Raw genomic sequence first — 20,353 nt, forward strand, 5'->3', positions numbered from 1 at the left:
TATTTTTTCATTGATTTATTTTTGAATTGGTCCATTATAGCTAGACCTAAAAGTGGAATTCATTGTGATATGTTCATATGTGCGTATGACATAGTTTGGTTAATTTTGTTCCTTCCCTTTCCCATCTCTCCTCCCTCCTCATTGTTCTCCTCTATCTACAGTTCTCCCTTCTTTCATGAGATCCCCACTCCCTTTTAAAATTCCTTATTTTTCTCTAACTTCTGCATGTAAGAGAAAACATTCCACCCTTGACTTTCTAAGTCTGGTTTATTTCACTCTGCATGGTACTTTCCAGTTCCATCTATTTACCAGCAAATGATATAATTTCATTCCTCTTTATGGTTAAGTAAAGCTCCATTGTGTATTTAGACTACATTTTCTTTTTCTAATCACGTATTGAGGGACACCTAGGCTGTCCCATAACTTGCCTAGGGTGAATATTGCTGCTATAAACATTGGTATGCATGCATCACTATAGTATGCTGATTTTAATTCTTTTGGATAAATACTAAGGAGTGGGTCAGCAGGGTTATGTGTTGGGTTCATTCTTAGTCTTTTCAGGAATCTCCATTCTGCTTTTCAAAGTGGTTGACACAGTTTTTAAAAACTGAAATGAACAAAACAGAGGTTCTGACTCCAAACACAAGTCTTCTCACAGTCCCTACGGCACCCTCTGCAGAGGACACCTCTTCCAAGGTTCTATTTTGGTACTGAACTGCAGAGTTGGCAGAACTCACCTTTACCCAAACTCTGAGAGACCCATCTGTTTCTTCCAGAGCATTCTTCCAATTGACATAAACTCTGAGGACTTAGGCTCTTTCCAGAGTAGAAGGAATTCTTGGAAAGGGGACAGGTCTCCTCTCTCAAGGAAATGACTGGGGTCAAGTAATGCAATAATTACAATCACCAGTATGGATTAGTATTTCCTCTGTGCTGGATCCTTTGCTCTGTTCTTTTGCATACATTAGGCTTATAACCCTCACACCAGTCTTTCTAGTCAAGTAGATTGTATCCATTTCTCAGATGGAGCTATTAGGGATCAGAGAAGTTAGCTAACATGCCTGAGCCCACGTGTATAGAAGAGCCAGGATTTCATCCAGGTCTACCCAACTCCAGAAACTACCACTTAATCCTGCCTCCACTGAAGGAGGCAGGGAAATTAGAGAGCCTGTGTCTAGGGTGCTGTCCACCATACCAGCTGATGGATTTTTTTTCCTCTCTGCAAGGTACTTCTCTGTGTCCTACAAGAACATGGGATGTTCTCTCTTTTTAGTTCGTTTCTCTCTTGAACTTAACTGCAGTTCTCTGGGATGCAGTTGTGTATTCCTCTCTCTGGTGGGTCATGCTGCAGTTTTGGGAGGGACACATTCATTCTTTAACCTAGGAAGTTAACATATGGAGTCTGTCCTTTGGCAGTGTCCATCTGCTGTAAACACTTGTCCAAAGCCCTTGTCCTAGTGGGTGGGAGAATATAGCAGGTGCCAATCTCATGGCCTAAGGCCAGGAGGTATTTTCTAACTAAAGATGACTTTTATATGAAGGCTTAAACGGGTCAACAGAAGCTCAACTTGTTGCTTTCAGTCTTCCACGGATGTGCCAACAAGCATTAATAATGATTTCGGGAAGTGTTTCTTGAATGTTTACTATGTGCCTGGCATTGTGTCAAACACTTTATATGGATCATCTCATTTGATTCTCATGACAATCTTATAAATTAGGGACAGTCAGTTCTTTTATAACGCTTGTTTTGAAAATGCAAATTTGTTCCAATGCAATTGATATATTAGGGAACAATTTGAGCATAATAATTTTGTTCTTGACTGTGCATGATTTTATCCATTAGAAATGCTTAGGTGAAAGCAGAAAACCACTGTCAGTGAACCAAGCTGTGAAGGAATACCCCAACGCACCTGCCGCCAGCCTGAGCCAGCTACTCCTGTTACTGTGTGAGTGGCGAGTCCCAGCCTACATCTGCTGTTGCAACTTTCTGTCCAATTCCAGGTGACCCTCCTTCTGCTGCTTCACAGCAGTTCACAAGCTCCTCACTTCCACAAGCAAACTTTCTAGTGTCAGGTTTATTGAAGCACTTATATATTCCTTAACAACATGTGTTAAACTGGTTCCTACCTTTTATTGTGTGTCACTGAGGAAGTTTTCGGGTGTTGTGCCCTAATCCTGTTTTTCCATAAGCTTGTGTTTTTTCTTGTGTGATTTTGCAAAATGACTGTGGAAGGCATAGATGCTACTATTTCCGTGCGGCAGGAGAGACATGCAAAGCCAAGAAATCTGCCCAAAATATTTTAAATAACCAGTAGCAAAGCCAGGATTCAAACCCCAGACTGCCTTATCCCATGTCTATACTCAAAGGCCCGAAAACATTTAAAGCCAAGGCTGTCTGCACTCATCTCTGCTGTATTCATAGTAAGTAGACAGCTCCTTTCCTTGATCACATTCCTCAACAGAGCCCCTGCAAGCATGTGAGGTACCTGAAGGTATGGGGTAGTGGTGACCTGTATCACCACAGTGCCTCGCTATCCCTTTCCCAGTTTTCCTTCTGCTCCCCGTACTGCAGCTGCCCTACCAGGCAGGGGTAGACCTGTCACACCTTCACCCTCATCCTACCTGCTACTCTTAAGCACCCTGGAATTATTACCACTAAAGAACAAAAGCACAGAGTACCAGGGCTGGGGGTGCAGGGCTTCTAAGGCAGACAAATGGGCTTTTGTGGGGGTGGAGGGGGAGCTAACACCAGAACCCTTTTGTGGAACTCACTTCTCTGACACAGAGTCAGAAAGAGTCTCTTTGCCCCTTCTAATGTTCTGGCCATGTGCAGTCCTCAGCACAAGGCCAACTGAAGGTCAGCCTTGATATTTGAGGTCCTGGGCAAAAGCATCATGGAGGCCAGTTGGCCAACCTCCCTTCTATCTCTAGAACCATGAAGGCCCTTGTGTGCATTTATGGGAACACCTCAGTCTGTAGAAGTTCACATTTCCTGCAGACAACTTCCCCTTGGCCCTTGTTGACACTAGCGTGCACACACCAGTGGGTCAATCTGCTTTTGGGCAAGGAATTCTGGGTACCATGGTGTTCTCTGTGGGGCTGGACAGGTGCTGCTTACTCCGGATGGGAACATTCATTTAATTCTGTGCACTGTTTAGTTCCTGGGCTGGAATGCAGCTGAAAAAGGTGGTGGAGGGGACAGTCCCAGGGCAGGGCCTCCCGTTGTCCAGGACTGTGGTCATGGTGGTCATGCTGCATCTGACCCCTTCCTCTGCTCTGGATAATACCTTATTCTCACAGTTGCAAGATGCCTACTATCCTTATCCCTAATTTGTAGCTGTGGGTCACTTGGTTTCTATCCTGGTTTGTCCTTTTATTCAGAAATATAGTTTGACCCTTATCTGATGTACTTGTGAGTCTGAGAGGTATTAAGGATAGAACATCCTGTCCAAGTCTCGGTTTCCTTATCTGTAAAGTGGGATGAATAATGTTCTTACCTGTTAGGGCTGTGGTGCTGATGAAATAAAATGATGTTCTGAAGCTCTTGGCTCAGTGCCAGCACAGGGGACCTGCTCAGTAAATGGAAGCTTTATCCTGATTGTATTGCTGTTTTTCTATTTCCTTCTCATATTCACCCTCTGATGGAGAGGGTGCTGCCTGCCTGGCAATTGACACCCAGAGGAATCCACAGCTGGATTGCCAGGATTCAGGCTCTGGTTTTATAGATGATTTGACTTTGAGTCAGTTACTTAAACTTTCTGTGCCTCAGTTCCCTTATCTTTGTAATGGGCATGATAGTATCTCCTACCTCATAGGGTTATTGTTGAGAGGCTTAGAAGAGCACCTAGCATGCAGAAAGCCCCCAGTAATGTCAGCTGGCAATTCGATCACCTCTATATGGAAGCTGACAAGAGTTTTGTACAAAAAAACTAAGGAACTTTTCCGTGTTTGTGCAGCAAGGGAGGCAGACCCAGGGCGCAGCCACAGGTGTGTCTGACCCTCGGCCTTGCTGCCTCTGTATTTCTGAGGCCAGCACTCCAGAGCTCCCTCTTCCTGTGGTTGCTCCTGTCATACAGCCTGGGGTCTGTGTACAGGGAGTGGCATGGGTCTCCAGGACCGGCCGGAGGAAACATATGTGAATATGTGTATGTATCAATTTTTTAATAAACAAAAAGTGGGGGCAAATTGCTGAAGAAAAGACTGTTGACAAGCAGATAATGATTGATCCAGGAGAGGTGGCATTCTCACCCAGGCCAGCACTTCCTTAGCTCCCTGCTGCTGTTTTATTTTCTCACACTGCTGGGCCTGTAGTTTTCCAGAGCGCCACTGCATTTCAATCTATATTCTATTTTCTCTCCTAGAAAATAGGTCAGACTCAAGGCAGAGTTCACCAGGTGGGGTCCCTAAAGGTTCAGCTGGGACTCTCCTTTAGGAGGCTGGCTTTGTAGCCTCCCCCACAGTCCCCAAAGCTCCTCCAGGGATGTAGGTGTTAAAGTAGGAAGTTGGGGGAGAGATGCTCTTGGACTCTTGCTTCTTGAGAAGATCTAGTCCAGTGAAGGGTGAAGTGGAGGGCTTCCCTGATTGAGCAAGCATCTGCAAGTGCTGCATCAGAGGATGGAAGGTCCTTTCTTTCTCCTGGTGATGAGAAGAACCACATTCCTTAAACTGTAGGAAATTATTGGTTTTGAACTTGAAAACCACCATACTGTACTTGTGGCTGAAGTTAATGTTGAATATGCAGTAAGTGCCCATGGGTACTGAGTGTAGGTGTGAGTGCCGATTTACTTCTTCCCTGGGTGTGATACTGAAGGCAGTCAGTGATGCTGGTGGGTTCAGATCCTTCCTTCCCTGTTCTACCTTCCCTGGTTGGAGTGCAGCAGTCCCAAGGGATGTAGCACAGACTGGACCAGGAGGTGTTTTCATCATGATTTGTTTTCCCCCAAATATTTCTTGAGCACTTGTGACCTTCCAAGACCATGTGACAGAGTGACAGAGCTAGGAGGATGGGACAGGGAATGTGTCAGGTTATGGCCCATCCTTGGCCCTCCTGTCCTGGTAGAAACAGCTGAGCAGGTCCTGCTACAGCTTTTGCATTTAAGATTCTGAACAGTCTTTTCCAGATATATGTAGGACTCACCTTCCTTAGGTATCAGCTCTAATATTACTTCCTGCAAAATCTCCCTCCCTCTGCCCCTCCCTCCTTCCCTTTCTTCTTCCTTCCTTCCTTCCTTTCTTCCTTTTCTTCTCTAACATGGGGACCTTCTGCTATCACTTAGATTGCTTCTCCTTTCTTAACAACACTAATTGACATTATGTGTCTATGATTTTATTGCTTATATCTCCCATTAAAATCTAAGAGTCTCATCTATTTCATTTATTGCTTGTATCCTCAATGTTTAAAGCAGGGTCTGGCCTATCATTGGCATTCAGTCAATAAGTATTGAATGTTGAATAGATTATCTCCATTGATACTGCTCACCAAGATAGATACTATTAGGATCTCATTTACACATGAGAAGACTGAAGTTCAGAGAAGCTGAGACACTTGCTTCTGGATAGAGGGCAGAGCTGGGATTTGACTCTTGGTCTGTTGTCATTCTCTTGTACTAAATAACCTTATTTGCTTCTATTTTGCACTCATTCACAGGAGAACTGTATGATAACAGAGATGGAATGTGATAGCATCAGAGAAAAAAAAGAGAGCACCCACTTCCTGATAATTCTAGTAAAGTTCCCTGGCAAGACTCTTATTGGTTGGGCTTGGGTCACATGTCTGTTCCTGGGTCAATTATTAGATCTAGGAAATAGAATATTTCCATGACCTGGCCTGAGTCTTGTGACTACCCTTGGAGATATGGTGGGAGCAGGGATTACCTCTGCCAACCACATGGATTAAAGGCAGGGAAGGGAGTTCCCTGGAAGGCAGCTGGGGGTTGTTACAAGAAAAGAAAAGGACACGGCCGATGGATACTGCTGAGTTTCTCATCCCCATCCTCCGCCCACCTCTACCTCCTGCCTTTGCCATTTCATTCTGTCATTCAGAATTGAGTCCAGAAATTCAGGTCACTCACTGCTTCTTGGGACAGGAGCCAGGTGATGCTGCATCTCTGTTCCTAAAGTTGAAATAGTGCTCAAAACTGCTGTAGACAGGGAAGGATCTTAGACCTTGATCTCTAGCTAAAGGGATTTTCTGGGTGGTGTTCTTGCCCCTTTGTGACAAGAACAGGTACTGTGTTTGTTGCATAGGACTAGAAGGATGCCAAATTAAGACTTGAAGAGGGTGGATAAAATAAGTAAGCATGGAATTGTCTAAATCCCCACTCCTGCTCATCTGACTTCTTTACTTCCCCTTTGCTGGCTTCAAATTGAGGGTTGTGGAGGCCAGAGCTGGAACACTGGTCCTTATTCCTAAGTAGAAGATTTCGACCAAATCACTTAACTCCTGTGCTCTCCGATGGTTTCAGTGAGCCATCTGGTCAACATTTTTGGGTACTTCAGTCTGTGATAATTCAAAACGATAAAACAAGCAGAGCAGCCAACATTTATGCAGCTTTTGCTTTGTACTAAGTGCCTTACAAGTATTTAATCTCATTTAATTCTCATAACATTCCCATGAGTGAGGCTCTGGTATGATTCCCATTTTATAGCTGAGGAAAATGACTTAGAAGTTCAGTGATGGACCCAAGGCCACAGAGCAAGCTGAGTCTGAACTCAGAGCTGTCAGTCTCCAAGTTTAGATATGGGTAACTAACGGTCTCAAAATACCTCTGGGGTTCCAGGGGACCCTGTCTCCCTGGGCCTTGGTGTCAATGGCATTGACAATCCCGCCTCAGAACACCACATGTAAATAGTTTGATATCCTGTTTAATTAAGGGGTATTTTAACGACCACTATTCTAGGCAATCCATCAGTCACAGTTAATGGGCCTGCTTAGTTATTTATGCGGCATGTTTTCCTTCCCACCTCTTCTATTTCACATCTCTTCTTCCTTCCTCCTGCCACTCCACCCCTAAATCTAACTCACCAGAAAACCTGAAAGGGGGTGTGGCTGAGGAGTGATTCAGAGCTCTCTAGAAGTCTCTTAGAGCAGATAAAGCTTCTAGGGAATACAGTGCGTGGGCTGGATAAAAAGCTCCACTGTTACTGTGAGTAAGTCCCATCCCAGGAACTGAGGCACAGCAAAATTGGTCAGTCTGTATTTTCCTGGGGCAAGAGCCCTCAGGATCCTAGAAATTTACAAATCTGATTATAGATATTTTCATTATCGTCACCTACCTTGTTCAGGCAGCAAATCAAAGGCACAGAGGATAAATCACAACCTGCTTATGGGGTAGCTGGGAGACTCTCACCCATGGATTCAGGGTGTTCCCATTTTAGTCTGCAAACTGAATTGGGTTCCATATATCCTTGAGAAACCTAGGCTTCAGTCAAATCAATTTGAACTGTACGAGATTCAAGAGATCTAGGCTCTGTCTCAGAACGTGCAGTGGGCAAGTCTCCCAACCTTTTTATCCTCTGTCTTAGATTTTTTTGCTGCTGTGACCAACAGACTTAACAAGAACAAATTTAAGGAAGAAAAGTTTATTTTGGGACTCATAGTTTCAGAGGTCTCAGTCTATAGACAGCCTACTCATTCTTTAGGGCCTGAGGTGAGACAGGACATCATGGCGGAAGAGTATAGCAGAGTAAAACAGTGGGAACATGGCACCAGGAAGTAGAGAGAAAGACTTCCTCTCACTACAGACAAAATATGTACCTCAATGTCACGCCCTCATGGCCCACCTCCTCCAGCCACACTCTGCCTATCTACAGTTGCCACCCAGGTAATCCCTATCAGGGGATTAGGTTAAAACTCTTATAACACAATCATTTGACCTCTAAACTTTCTTGAATTGTCTAACACATGAGATTTTTGGGGATACCTCATATCTAAACCATAACATTCCCCATCTTAACCAAAAAGAATCAACTAAATAATTAAGTCTATGGCTGTTCCAGATCCACCATCCAGTGATTCCAAGTGAGTCACCCAGATATACCCTGTTGGCCAGTGGTTCCTCTCCTCAGCTGAAATGTGTACTGTCAGGCTGGCTCCAGGGGTTTGAACAATGCCTTGGACTGCCTGGCTTAGGTGTTACTCACTTGAATCTATTTTACATTCCAGGGGAAGATCAGGAGGAGGTTGTGTTGTTCAAGGAGATGATGGCAGTGAATTGTTACTCATGTTTTGAAAGTTCATTGGTTTAATTCAAATGTTGGCCTTCCTAGAGCTAGATGTTTATTTGTAGTCAGAAGTGGTTTCCAATGACAATTCTTGTCATTAGTGATGGGGTGAAAAGCAAAGAGAAGAATAGCGGGGAGGCTATTTATATGGTGGCTGCTCCACTCACACACCATGTCATGTACACCTTGCTGTCTGTGATGAAGAATGGTTACTGGGAACGCGGGGAAGGAGGGAACTGTAAATGTCTTGGGATCTTATGTCCTTCAGTTCTAAGTGGTGAATGTGTTACAACTTGTCCCTAATACTGATGCTTCTTTTCCTTATTTCCTTAAGGGAGTGGTTTATTCATTTTTCTCTCTATTGGGAACCTTGCTTGACTTCATGTCCAGTGTGTGGTACCTGAAGAGGAAGAGGATTTGCTTGGGTGTTGGTGTGCAGAAATCAACCAGAATATTTTAACCAATATTCTTGCAGGATTCCAGTCTGCTTAGCTCATTGGAGCTCTATCTGATTCCAGGATGATGTCTTTCCGGACAGATGAGAAATTTACCTCTCCTGCTACATGCACAGTCAAAGGGGAGCACGACTCCTCAGCTTGCATGGATGGTTTTTGGGTGCAGGTAGAACTAAGGGCTCAGAAACTGAGCACTGTTGTGGCTTGCATGAACTTGATAGTCATGCAAGGGCACATTGCATTGTGTGTGTGCTGCTAACACTCTTTTTCCTTTCTCTCCCCTTCTTCCCCTTTTGTCTCCTCTCCCTTCCCCTCCCTTTGAAAATGCTGCCACAGATGTCAGTCAAGGTCCAGGTGAGTCTTTGTGTTTGCACTGCTGCTTTGGGGATCTCCCCTCTGCTAGATTATGCATGGTTTGACTCTGACCCCCTTTTCTAGGAGTAAAAATCTAAGCATATTGTGTTTTCATTGATTTAGGTTTAGAAGAAGAAATGCCTTCAATTGATGAACTTACATTGGTTTGGAGGAACCATTTAAAACCAAAGGAATATGGTTCCCTGACTTACATGATCAGTTCTGATTTCTGGGTGAATCAAAGACCTGGAAATTTATCATTTTTTAAAAGAACAATTAAATAGGTGTTTTTGATTTAATGAACATTTTGCCTTTTGTTCTATGACTCTGCTTCTATAGATTCATGTGGTTGAAAGTTGAAGATATAACACATTTAGCATGGAAATATGATATGGGTAAATGAAGGTTTCTTCCTTTTGTTCTAAGAAATGTCCTTTTTTCCCACAATTAAGTTAGTAATATTTATTTTTCCTGGCTATTTAAGTAATACATGCTCACTGTAAAAAAAAAAAAAAGTTTGATTAAATGTTTTTTTATCAATAGAAAAATGGAAGAATCACCTTTATGATAATTGTGTGCCTCTCCATTTAAAATGCATAGTCATCCAGAGTCCTAATTTTAAGAATTGTGTGTGAGTGTACTTTTTGAAGATGTGTGTACACCCTGGCATGTATAGAATAAGAGATGACACCAACATTTATAGGTAAGAAGTGTCTGATGACTTAGAATGCATTGAAGACTGTTCTAAACTGGTTAGAACTTTAAGAATAATAGACTCTACCAAATAAGAAGGGAGCATTATCTTGCATGTTGTATGTTTTCCTATTTAGTCCATTTAACATTTAATTCTTATAGCATCAATATAAGATAGGCATAATTATATTTATTTTAATATGCAGGAAATTTAGGGCCCAACAGTTTAAGCAGTTTTGCCTAAGGTCATAGAGTTTATCTGCAGTAGCATTGACCTTAGAATTTGGGACTTTGTCCATTTAGAACTCATGCACTGCATGGTACTTACTGGCCCATCACTGAACATTATCAACAATTAAAGGTCTTATAGGTGCTTCCTAACTGTACTGTTATTTATTTTATTTGAGGTAATGTGACATTTTCTATGCCCCTCTTCCCAAATGAATTTATCCTTTATTGCTTTTGAATGTCTAAAGCAATCAACCAGACTTCAGTAGGGTCCCTCTGATCACTGTTGTATGAGGATGTAACACATCATAAGAGAATAACAGTTATCTCTACCTAATACAGAGAGGGTTTTTCTCTCTCTTCTTCTGCCTGTCCTCCATCTTTAAAAATAATTGGTAGTTGAGCATAAGCACAGAACAGCATTTCCTAGGAATATACCTTTAAATTCATTCTTTCCACTTAATAGTATTTTAGCTCAGTAGCTCACTCAACAAATAGTTATGTACCAGGCACTGAGGACAGAACAGTGAACAAAGGACATCCCCTGCCTGTGTGAACCTTGTATTCTAGATAGAGGCAGTGAACTAAAAGCATACACATACATACCTACACATTTATGTACATACACATACATACATATACATGTCACAAGTGTGTATGTATTAATATATGTTGTATCAGGTGGTGAGTGATAAGGGCTACAGAGAAAAATGGAGCAGAGTAAAGGAGAAGTCCCTAGTATTTAGAGGGTGATCAGGGAGGCCTCTCTGATAAGAGACTATTTTGTTGGGGTATAAGGTATAAGGGGGTTATAAGGATAAGTCTAACATCTCAAATTTTGTCAAAGTGCCCCTCAGCTTACCCTCCCTTTTCCTGGTTCATGACAGAGATGTCACCAGGGATGAGCACTTGGGCTGTGCAGGTGGTACCTGCATAGGGTCTCCCTGCTGAGGAGTGACTGGGGGCTAAAATCCAGCCTGCCTTCATTACAGCCTTAATATAAGACAGGTGTCATCTACCTCTTGCTGGGCCTGGACCCCTGGGGCTGCCTCAAACTGGAGGGGGAGCTTTTTCCCATATTGGTCTTGGACGGAAAAGAAAGATGGGGAGGCCCATAGGTCTTATGGGTAGAAGTGACCCCTCCTCAGTCAACAGCAGCAGTAACTCTCCCTCCCTCTAGCCATGGTACCATTCTGTTTTCTTGGCCATTATCTCATTTTATTATCTTAACAACACTCTGAGGTCTGTTGCCCGAGCTCCATGTCACTGCTGAGGAAATCGAGGCCCAGTGAGGTCAAGTGATGTGCTATAGTCACCCAGCTCTTGAGTAGCAGGAGTGAAAGGGGATTCTGGCCAAATCCCAAATCTCGTGCCCTTTGTTCTGGCCTTGAAGTGCCTGGAGCTGATTGCCAATTCTGTAACTCCTCTGTCCTCTTGATTTTTCATGGTTCCCAAGCCTTGTCGTTTCCATCCTTTCCTTGTGGCCTGGGGTGTGGCGGGAGGTGGCCTGAATGGGACTGGCCCTGGCTGAGGTCAGTGGGCAGCCTCCAGCCTCTCTGAGCCCCTGGCCAGGAAATCTGGAGCCAGCAGCTCTGTGGCTCTGACACAAGAGACCTTTAGTGGTTCTTTGATTTTTTTCCCTTTCCCTCAGGAAGACAAATTGGGGATTTTATGAGCTAATGTAAGTGTTTACCCAGGGGCTGCTGGAAGACTATAAAGGGACAGTTGATTAATTGATGAATTTGACATGCGGAGGAGATGGTTAAAAGTAATCCCACTGTAAGATGCAGGCTGAGATGGGCCAGTCTGGCAGCACCTTTCCAAACTCCAAATGGCAGCCTGGGGACTTGGAGAGTGAGTCCCAGACACCCTGGGAAGTGGGGAAAGCATATTTCACTCCAGTGCCATGTAGGAAAGGAGGTAGTTCCTCCTCCTGGTCTTTGGGAAGAAGGTTCAGAATAATAAAATAACCATCAGCAGATGGGCATGCTGGCCTGCAGGGGTGGGGTAGGGCGCTCCTACCTCCCTGCCTTCTTTTCCTTTAGTCTTCATGTCAATCCTCCAGGAAGGTGTTATCATCTGCACTACTGATGGGGAAAAGGAGCCCCAGGAAGCTTCAGGAACACACCTGTGGTCACCTCCTGCTTGTGACTAGACCAGGATCTCAGATTCATGGGTCTGCGAAGCCTGTGTGCCTGTCATCCTGAAAGCTGCCATTACTGTGGTGGTTCTGTGGGCCAGGCTCCTGTCTTAGCCGTGTCTGCATTCCTCTCTCTCCACAAGGTTCATAGCACAGAATAGAACCTCAAAAATCTTGATTGAACAGAAAGAGTGGCCATGAGCACAAGGGACATTGTGAATCTGTAGGGTCCTGAGACCTGTGGGAGTTTAAAGAATATCCTATCCAAGGAGTACAAACTTTCAGAGAAGGAAATTGAGGCCCAAAGGAGGGAAGACACATCTTCAAGGCCATGTAACCCATTTGGGGCCTGGAAGGGACTCCTGGCAGGTGCCATGTCCCATGCTTGTGCTCTTTGGGATTTGTCTTTGGTCTTCTTGGGCTGCTTGTGGGGCAGGGGTGAGGAGTCCCATCCCCGCCTTGTTCTCCACACTCTCCTGACTTCTGCATGTTCCAGAACTGTTAGGGGGAAGGGAAGCCTAGTGGAGGGATCCAGGAGGCAGGCCCTGCACTGGCCTGTGGGGGTGAGACCCTGTTCTCCCCTTCTCTGGTGTTCTCCTTCCTATCAGGTGGGCCATTTGTGGTCTCCCTCAGAGACTCCTCACGATGGATAATTTCTCACGCTCTGCCAGCTGATTAGAGCTGGAATTAAAATGAATAACTGTGACCTTGTGGAAATGCCCTAGTTATGCAGAGGCCTGAGGAGGAAATAGGCCTCTCTTTGGTCCATCAGAGCCCTGGCAGGCGCAGGAGGAGGTGCTCCTGTCTGAGGGGCCCCAGAGGAGGCCTCTGTCGCTGTTGCCAGAAGGAACTGACGCCTTTGCCTTCCTCTGCCCACTCTTGGTCTCTGCCCCTGCTGTCTTTTCCCCTTCAGTGTAAATCATCCCAGGACTGTCCTAGGGCAGGCCCCCTGGTTATCTGCCTTGAGCCTTGTGCTGTCTCCAGAGAGTTGCTCAGTTCAGCCTGGGAGAGAGGCACTGTTCTGTACCTGAAGTCAGGATGTAGCGCCGAAGGAATCCAGTTGGTGTCCGTGGACATGAAGAGAATGCTGTGGAAGACTGTGGCTCCCAGGGCAACCAGGGGACCCACAGCATCAGCACCACTGGGAGCTTGTTGGAAAAGTAGAAGCTCAGGCCCCACCCGGAGCTGCTGAAACAGAATCAGCATTTGATCGAGTCCCAAGTGTCAGGATGTTCCTGTTTGAGACACACTAGTGTCTCTCCTCCGCTGTGGGGCCTCAAGGTCTGTCTGTACCTAGGAAGTTGCAGTTCACCTTGCTAAAGCTCTAGTCCTCATCTCTTGTGCTGGGCACAGCATGAGATACCTGCTTGATCTGACTGACTGCAGAAGGATGGAGAATGAGATTAGAAAAGGGGAACAATGAGCAGCTACTGGCCACTCAGTCTGTGCAGGTTGCCGTTCGGGCTCTTTCTGTATAATAGTTTACATACTGTGAGGCAGGATAGCACAGGCCAGAGCAGGAGGGAGTGAATCAAGACTCAAGGACCAACCCAGCCCACTGCCTGGCTTTGCATGGTTTGTGAGCTAATATTTTTACATTTTTGAGTGGTTGCAAACATTAGCACAATGGGTAATACCGAAATTGTATGAAGTTTGGTTTCCACATTCATAAAGTTTTTGGTAGAACACAACCATGCTCAATCCTTTATCTATTGTCTGTTGCAGCTTTTGAGCTGCAAAGTCTGAGTAGTTTCAACAGAGACTGTACAGCCTGGAAAATCTAAAATATTTACCTTTAGGGAAAAAAATTGCCACCCCTGGGTTAGAGCAGAATCTGAGTGAGGTGCTAAGCTTGACATCTTGACTCCACCACAGTGCTAAGTCTGATCAAGTTGCTTTACCATGGTGGGTCCTACTTTCTGTTTCTATAAGATAGGGACAATGAGAGCGTACCTCTCAGGGCTATCTTGAGGATTAAGTGAATTCCTACACACAGGAATAGAGTAAAATAATATAGCTTTTTATCATTAGTCATCTCATTAGAACCTTTGAACCTTTCAATGTGTATTTCTATTTTATAGATGAAGATACTTAGTTTTTTTTTTTTTTTTAAGATGTCCTCCTCTTTCCTTGTGTCTTGATCTCCCTAATTTTCCAGCAGCATGCTCCAGTTCTATGATGCAGAATCTTTCTAAACATACCCACTGCTATTCTCACCTTTTCCCACACTCTCTCCCATGGGTCCTGACCTTTATGCTTCCAATGAATGAATACTTGCTGCTAAAATCCCTGCCATGCTCTCAAGTGGGGCCTTGGAATCCCAGTAAGAGGCAACAGAGACCAATATCGACAGTATACTCACCATGTACCAGGTGGAGAATCCCGGGATCCAGGAAGTTGCATTTTTTGCTCGAGGTCAGGAGCAGGCATGGTAGATTTCAAGACTGAAGTTCCTGTCTGGGATTTCAGCTTTGTGGTTCTGCTTTTCCCTAGAGCTATGTGCCCTTGGTCAAGCGATGTAACCCCTTTGGGCAACAGTCTTTCCTTCTTTAATTGAAAGGTCAGAACAGATAACCTTTCAGCCCTTCTTTCGTTCTGAGAGTCTAGGACTAGATTGTCTGACTGAGACATCTTGGGTAATAGCAAGAAGAATGCCTTTCCATTACCAAGCTCCTAACTCCAGTAGTACCTATAACATTTTATTTTTTTCCCCCATTCATTTGGGCAATATTCCCACTGCTTTTTCTCATATTACTTTATTAGGAAAAACACCTGACATTTATTGAGCTTGTATTTTGAGCCAGGCACTGAAATGCTAAGTTTTGCATGCATTATGTAATTCTTTTGACATCCCTAGGGAGTAGATTCCATTATTAGGTCCAACTCACCTCTGAACCAACTGAGGCTTAGCTTTGATAAGTAACCACTGATACCATTCAGTAGAAGGTGGTGGAGCAGGATACAAAATACTAGTCTGGCCCTGGAAGTGTCTGATGGAAGGTTCATCATAGCATACACTCCACAGTCCTGTTCAGGACTGTTCTTAGCCCAGAATAGTGCCAATATATTATAGGCACAAAACAAACACTTCCAGAAGGAATAATAGTGCTTGGGACTTAGCTCTTAGTTTTGCCTTAGACCACTTTAAAAGTCTGTTTTGTATTGGGGCTCACCCTGAGACAGGTAATTGAACCAATCTTTATTCAGTACCCACCTTGGGCTCTGCTCAGTGGGCAATGTAAGCTGAAAGGAAACCCACCTCTGCTGTGTGTAATTGGATTGGAAGGGGCCCTGGATGGCTAACAGTGCTCAGTTTGCAGTCAATTGCCAGGTTGGGTCCTGGGAAGTCCCCCTTGGCTCCCATATGACTTGGCTCCCATCAAATATGACTAATTGTGAGAAGGAGTTATTGCCCATCCTGTCCCCAGCTCTGGCTATCTCAAGAAAGCAGATCACTAAACCTTGGTGCTTCTTTCTTAGAGCCTTTTAAAATCCCCTCTTTTTACTCTCTTGGGAAGGCAGAGTACTAGGGTATCGGATATGGTCACATTTCATTTCCCAGTTTTAGAGAGCAAGACCAGAGTTAGAGCTGGAAAAGTCATTAGCAATTTCCAGCCATCTCAATGAGATAATACTGCCCCACTTACATGCACCAAATGTGTGGGGGGCTTATTTGTTGGTCCAGTGATGAGGGGCATCAGTGACTTTGAGTACCATGGGGCAATGACTGTTAAATGTCCCGTGATATATGAGACAGACTCATTAAAAAATTTATGTTGCTCGAAATGCCATTGATGAAATCATTGTGAAACTATTCTAGATCAATTCCTTCTTTGCAAGGAAGGAAAATGAGGCTATTGGACTTCCATATAACCCAACTTCGTCAGTTTTTTTAGTGTGTGTTTGTGTGTCAGCATTGAAGAACTTCCCAGTCTGTAGACTGGGTACAGACTGGTAAGGATATAGGTTAGTCAGTTTATTGGGTCAGGTCTCAGGATGGGTGTGGAGATGGAATGCAGCAAAGAGTCCAGAACAGTGGGTTCCCTGTGGGCAATTTTGCTGATGGACTGGGAAGGGAGGCATCCGAGGGTAGGGGTCTGTTACTGCTGTCAGCTTATTAAAGAAATGGTGTTGGCCAGAGTTGAGAAGTGGGCAGAGATGGTCCCTAAATAGACCATTGTCCTAAATAATGATCACAATAACATACTTTTGAGCCCTTCCTGTGTACCATGAACTGTGCCAAGTGTTTTTTGTGTGTGTTCACATGATGTCACTGTGATCCTGAGAGCATATTTTATAGATGAGAGGCAGATATTTTATAGGAAAGAGACCCAGAAAAGTTCACTTACCCAAAACCTCACAGAAGTACAGCTGGCATTTGAGTCCAGATTTTGGATTACTGAGAGCTGAGGTTCACAAACTAATAAGCACTCTAAGATCACCCAGAGAGCTAAGAAAGGAGATTCAGGCTCATTAAAGAAAGATAGTTCTCAGGTGATTCTGATATGACCACATTTGAGAACTGCTGTTTGAAAGACAATGATCTGAAAGGTAAAGACATAAACCTTCACACTTAACCCCTATTTTATACCACCAAGACATTAATGGAAGGAGTGGGGGACAAACGAGGCCCCTCTGGGTTTCGGTGGCTTCTACGTTGCAGGGCTTGTAGAACCATCATTCTGACACATTAGGGCCAGCTAGGCATTTCCCCCACGGCCCCTCATGTGCTTCCGTGGGCTTTGGAAGGGCAGGGGGTGTCTTGTTCTGAGAACAGAGACTTATCGGTGCCCACATCCCCATTGCTTGCCATATTTTATGTGCTCACAAACTCTCATTAGAATCAGCATTTTAGGGATGAAAGAGACCAAACAGGTTGTAATATTTCTCAGCTTTCCATTGTTGTGACAAAATACCTGAAATAAACAACTTTATATAAAAAGGACGAAAGATTTATTTGGCTTACAGTTTCAGCCCATGATCACTTGGCTCCATTGCTTCTAGGCCTGTGGAGAAGTAGAACATCATGGCGGGGAGTGCAGGGTGAGCAAAGCTGCTGACTTCTTAGTGGCCAGGAAGCAAACAGGAAGAGAAAGAGAAAGGGGACAATTCATACCTTCAGGGGCATGCCCCCAATGACCTACTTCCTCAACTAGGCCCTATCTCCTGAAGTTTCCACCACTTCTCAATAGCACATTAAGCTGTGAATCCATTAATGGCTCAATCCATTCACGAGGTCAGAGCATTCATGATCCAGATACCTCCCAAAGGCCTCAGTTCTGAACACTGCTACCCTGGGGACCAAGCCTTCAACACATGAGCTTTTGGGGGACTTTATATCCAAATATAGCCATTGTCAAGGCTCACTATGTACCTACCTTTGAATCCCTTCTCTTAGAGTTTATTCAGACTTGAATTGAACCCGTTCGGCAATGAGTAACTCGCCGCTTTAAGCTTTCCATTCCATTTGGACAATACTAAATGTTGGAGAGTTCTTTCTTATCCCAAGTCATTACGGCTTTCACCACCTGTATAGCTTTCAGTCCATAGAGAGACGCAGAATAGATCTAATTACACTCCCAGTATTTGAAGACAAGCCTTTTGTCTTTGAGGATTTTCTTTTCTAAAGGCGAAAACATCTCCAGTTTCTATGGGCATTTTCATCTAAGGGTTTTAAGTTCTTTCATTCAAGTCATTGTTCTCTGAAAAATGACATTTCCCTCACTCTGCCTCCTTTCCAAAGGAGCATGTACATACCACATATAGTGATATGGGCACAATTGGGATAGGTCCATTATAGGATGGTTACATTGCTCCCTTTTTATAGAGTCTACGTCTATTAATGGCAGCACTAATCACCTTAACCTTTAAAAAAATACTATAGTATTAAATTGAACCTAAAGTCAATGAAAATATTTCCTATTTTTGTGTGCACTACTACTAAGCCATTTCTCTCCTCTTCCTAGACTTGTGCAATTGGTTTATTTGACTTAGGCCTGGAACCTTTCTTTGACTTTGATAAATCTAGAGCACCATGGATGCAGTTCTTTTACCCAGCACATCAGCTGTTCCTTTCAGTTTTACATTACTCATGAATGAGGAATGATTTTGGAGAAGTCCATGACAGTAGGAAAGCAAGGACTTTCTCTCCTTTGGGATGAGTCTTTCTAAAAGTCTTTATTGCTGATCCTTTAACCCTTAGAGTGACAGGCATGACTTCCCTCATCTCTGCCATCTGTGGCATTCATTAATAAGGGAATTTTGCCATTGTTTACACCAAGAGATGGCATGCATTGGGAATTTGCTGTGGAGGTTCTGTCCTATACTCTGAGGTCATGCTATACAAGAGCTGTTCGTGATTCATGGTGTAATTGGTAGCAGCACTTTCTGTTCAGTCAGTCCAGCCACCATACTGTAAGAACAAATTTGGTCTAGAGGTCAACTTTTAGAGCAGGCTGGTACATTTATACCCTATAAAGGGTTAGGTGGTGAGGATTGATCATGGTGGCATCATGGAAGGGCAAAACCCAGAGGCTGGGACCTGGTTGGCCCCTATCTTAGTGGATTAGCAGCAGTCACTCTTCTCTTTTGTTCCTCTGGAAACTATTATCATTGGTCCAGCTATTCAACTTATCTTCACTACTGTGTCAAACTTATAGAAAAGCCAAAATCATATATGTAAACAGTTGGTCTTCTTGAGAGTTAGCTTATGATTGCTGATTGGTGGTCAACTTGGCTATGGTGGTGGTAGGCTATGGTGGAAGCTTACCATTCTGACCATGGATAGTGTTCTCAGCATATTACTTGGAACCATTGAAATAGCTGTTTTCATAGTTCAGAACCAGTCAAATATCAGCACTTTCATATGGTTCAATATGTTGCTTGACCTCTTGGGATCCATAGAGGCAAAGGATCTTAATGTTGAAAGGGATTATTGTTAGCTATCTCCTAAAATCTTACTTGAATTCTCTTCTGTGGTATTTCTGGCAGGTGAAACGTCCCTTTATCTTTCTACCCTCCCTTTATACTGAATGTGTTTGCTCCTTTTATCTTGCATATGCAGTTTTTAAAATGCTTGAGGGCAGTGATCATATCCTTACCTAGCTCATAGCCTTGCTTAACTTTCTCAGTTGGGCTGAACACAGAAGTTCCTTCAGTCATTCTCTATTTGACATGCTATTGGTCTCCTTATAATCCTGGCTGACTTTCTTTGGGAACACCACACCTGGTTCATGATATTCCTAATATATTGTACTATCCTCTGAACCAGAACTCTTAATATAGTAAAAGATGGGACTATTGAACTTGTGTGTGTGTGTTGGGTATGGGGGATGGTGCTTGAATTTCAGAATTTTAATTTTTTCCTTAAAACTAAATTTTACATCTTTCCTGTTCCTATCCTTTTGGACCGCTGCTCCAATAGCTAACAAATTGACTACTCCTTTAAACTTTAGATCATCACAACATCCAGAGAGCATGTTACTCATGTCCTCAGCTGAGTCATTGATCAAATAATGGAACAGGCCTCAGCTCTGCTATAGGTTGTAAGTGAACCTCCAGTAGAAAAGGAAACTGAAGTTCCTAATGAAGATCAAGGAATTTCCCAGTGAAGGGCCAGTCTCAGGTCCCTTTCCCTTTAAGCATTCCACACCCTATGCCCTTTCTCCTGCCCATGGTAGCAGACTTCTTTAGGCCACATGACTCTTTCTTCTACTGTGCTATGCCCCTTTCTTTGAGGAGAGACCTTTGATTTGGCTGTCCTGATGATCTCTCCCACACCATGATATCAACGGCTGAGGTGTCTGAGTGTGTCTCATGTCCAGATTTGCATTTTAAAGAGAGAAATGGCTTAATCATTCCATGAAATAACCCAGTAAAGGAAGAATTTCATGTTTCAGTAGAAATACACATTAAGCTACTTCTCTCTTTAAAATGCAAATCTGACCATGAAATTCGTTCTCTTTCTCTCTTTTTCAAATTCCTGATCACCCTACAGACAGGATCCCTACCTAGCAGCTTCTCTGTTGGCCCCTCCCCACTCCCTTCTCACCATCGCTTTAGTTTTTCTGGAAGCATCAGGTGAATGTTTCCCTTACCTTCTGATTTTATGTAATTACTCTTTAAAAAGTTCTTGTGGTTTCCGAAGAATTCAACATTGGCACTTATATCAATTAGTGACATTTAATTTCTCTGGTATGGAAAAAAGAGATTATATATGTGGATTTTTCACTGGGATAAAAGTTACCCTGAAAGTGAATGA

General features: G+C 43.7%; 1 protein-coding gene across 9 annotated transcripts in view; it reads left to right on the forward strand.

Annotated features, from left to right (window-relative positions):
• The window catches only part of Nrxn3 (neurexin 3), a 1,546,128-nt gene that overhangs the window by 89,838 nt on the left and 1,435,937 nt on the right, over window positions 1-20,353 (forward strand). For all 9 annotated transcript variants that reach the window (XR_007107214.1, XR_007107215.1, XR_007107216.1 and 6 more), the window contains exon 3: window positions 9,015-9,032. Coding sequence is in view for 6 of the 9 variants with exons in the window: in XM_047541186.1 (XP_047397142.1) it covers window positions 9,015-9,032 (18 nt within the window). In the remaining 3 variants the exon portion in view is untranslated. The remainder of the gene's footprint in view (window positions 1-9,014; window positions 9,033-20,353) is intronic.

Source organism: Sciurus carolinensis, chromosome 2 (assembly GCF_902686445.1).
Source record: "Sciurus carolinensis chromosome 2, mSciCar1.2, whole genome shotgun sequence".
NCBI classification, from domain to species: domain Eukaryota; kingdom Metazoa; phylum Chordata; class Mammalia; order Rodentia; family Sciuridae; genus Sciurus; species Sciurus carolinensis.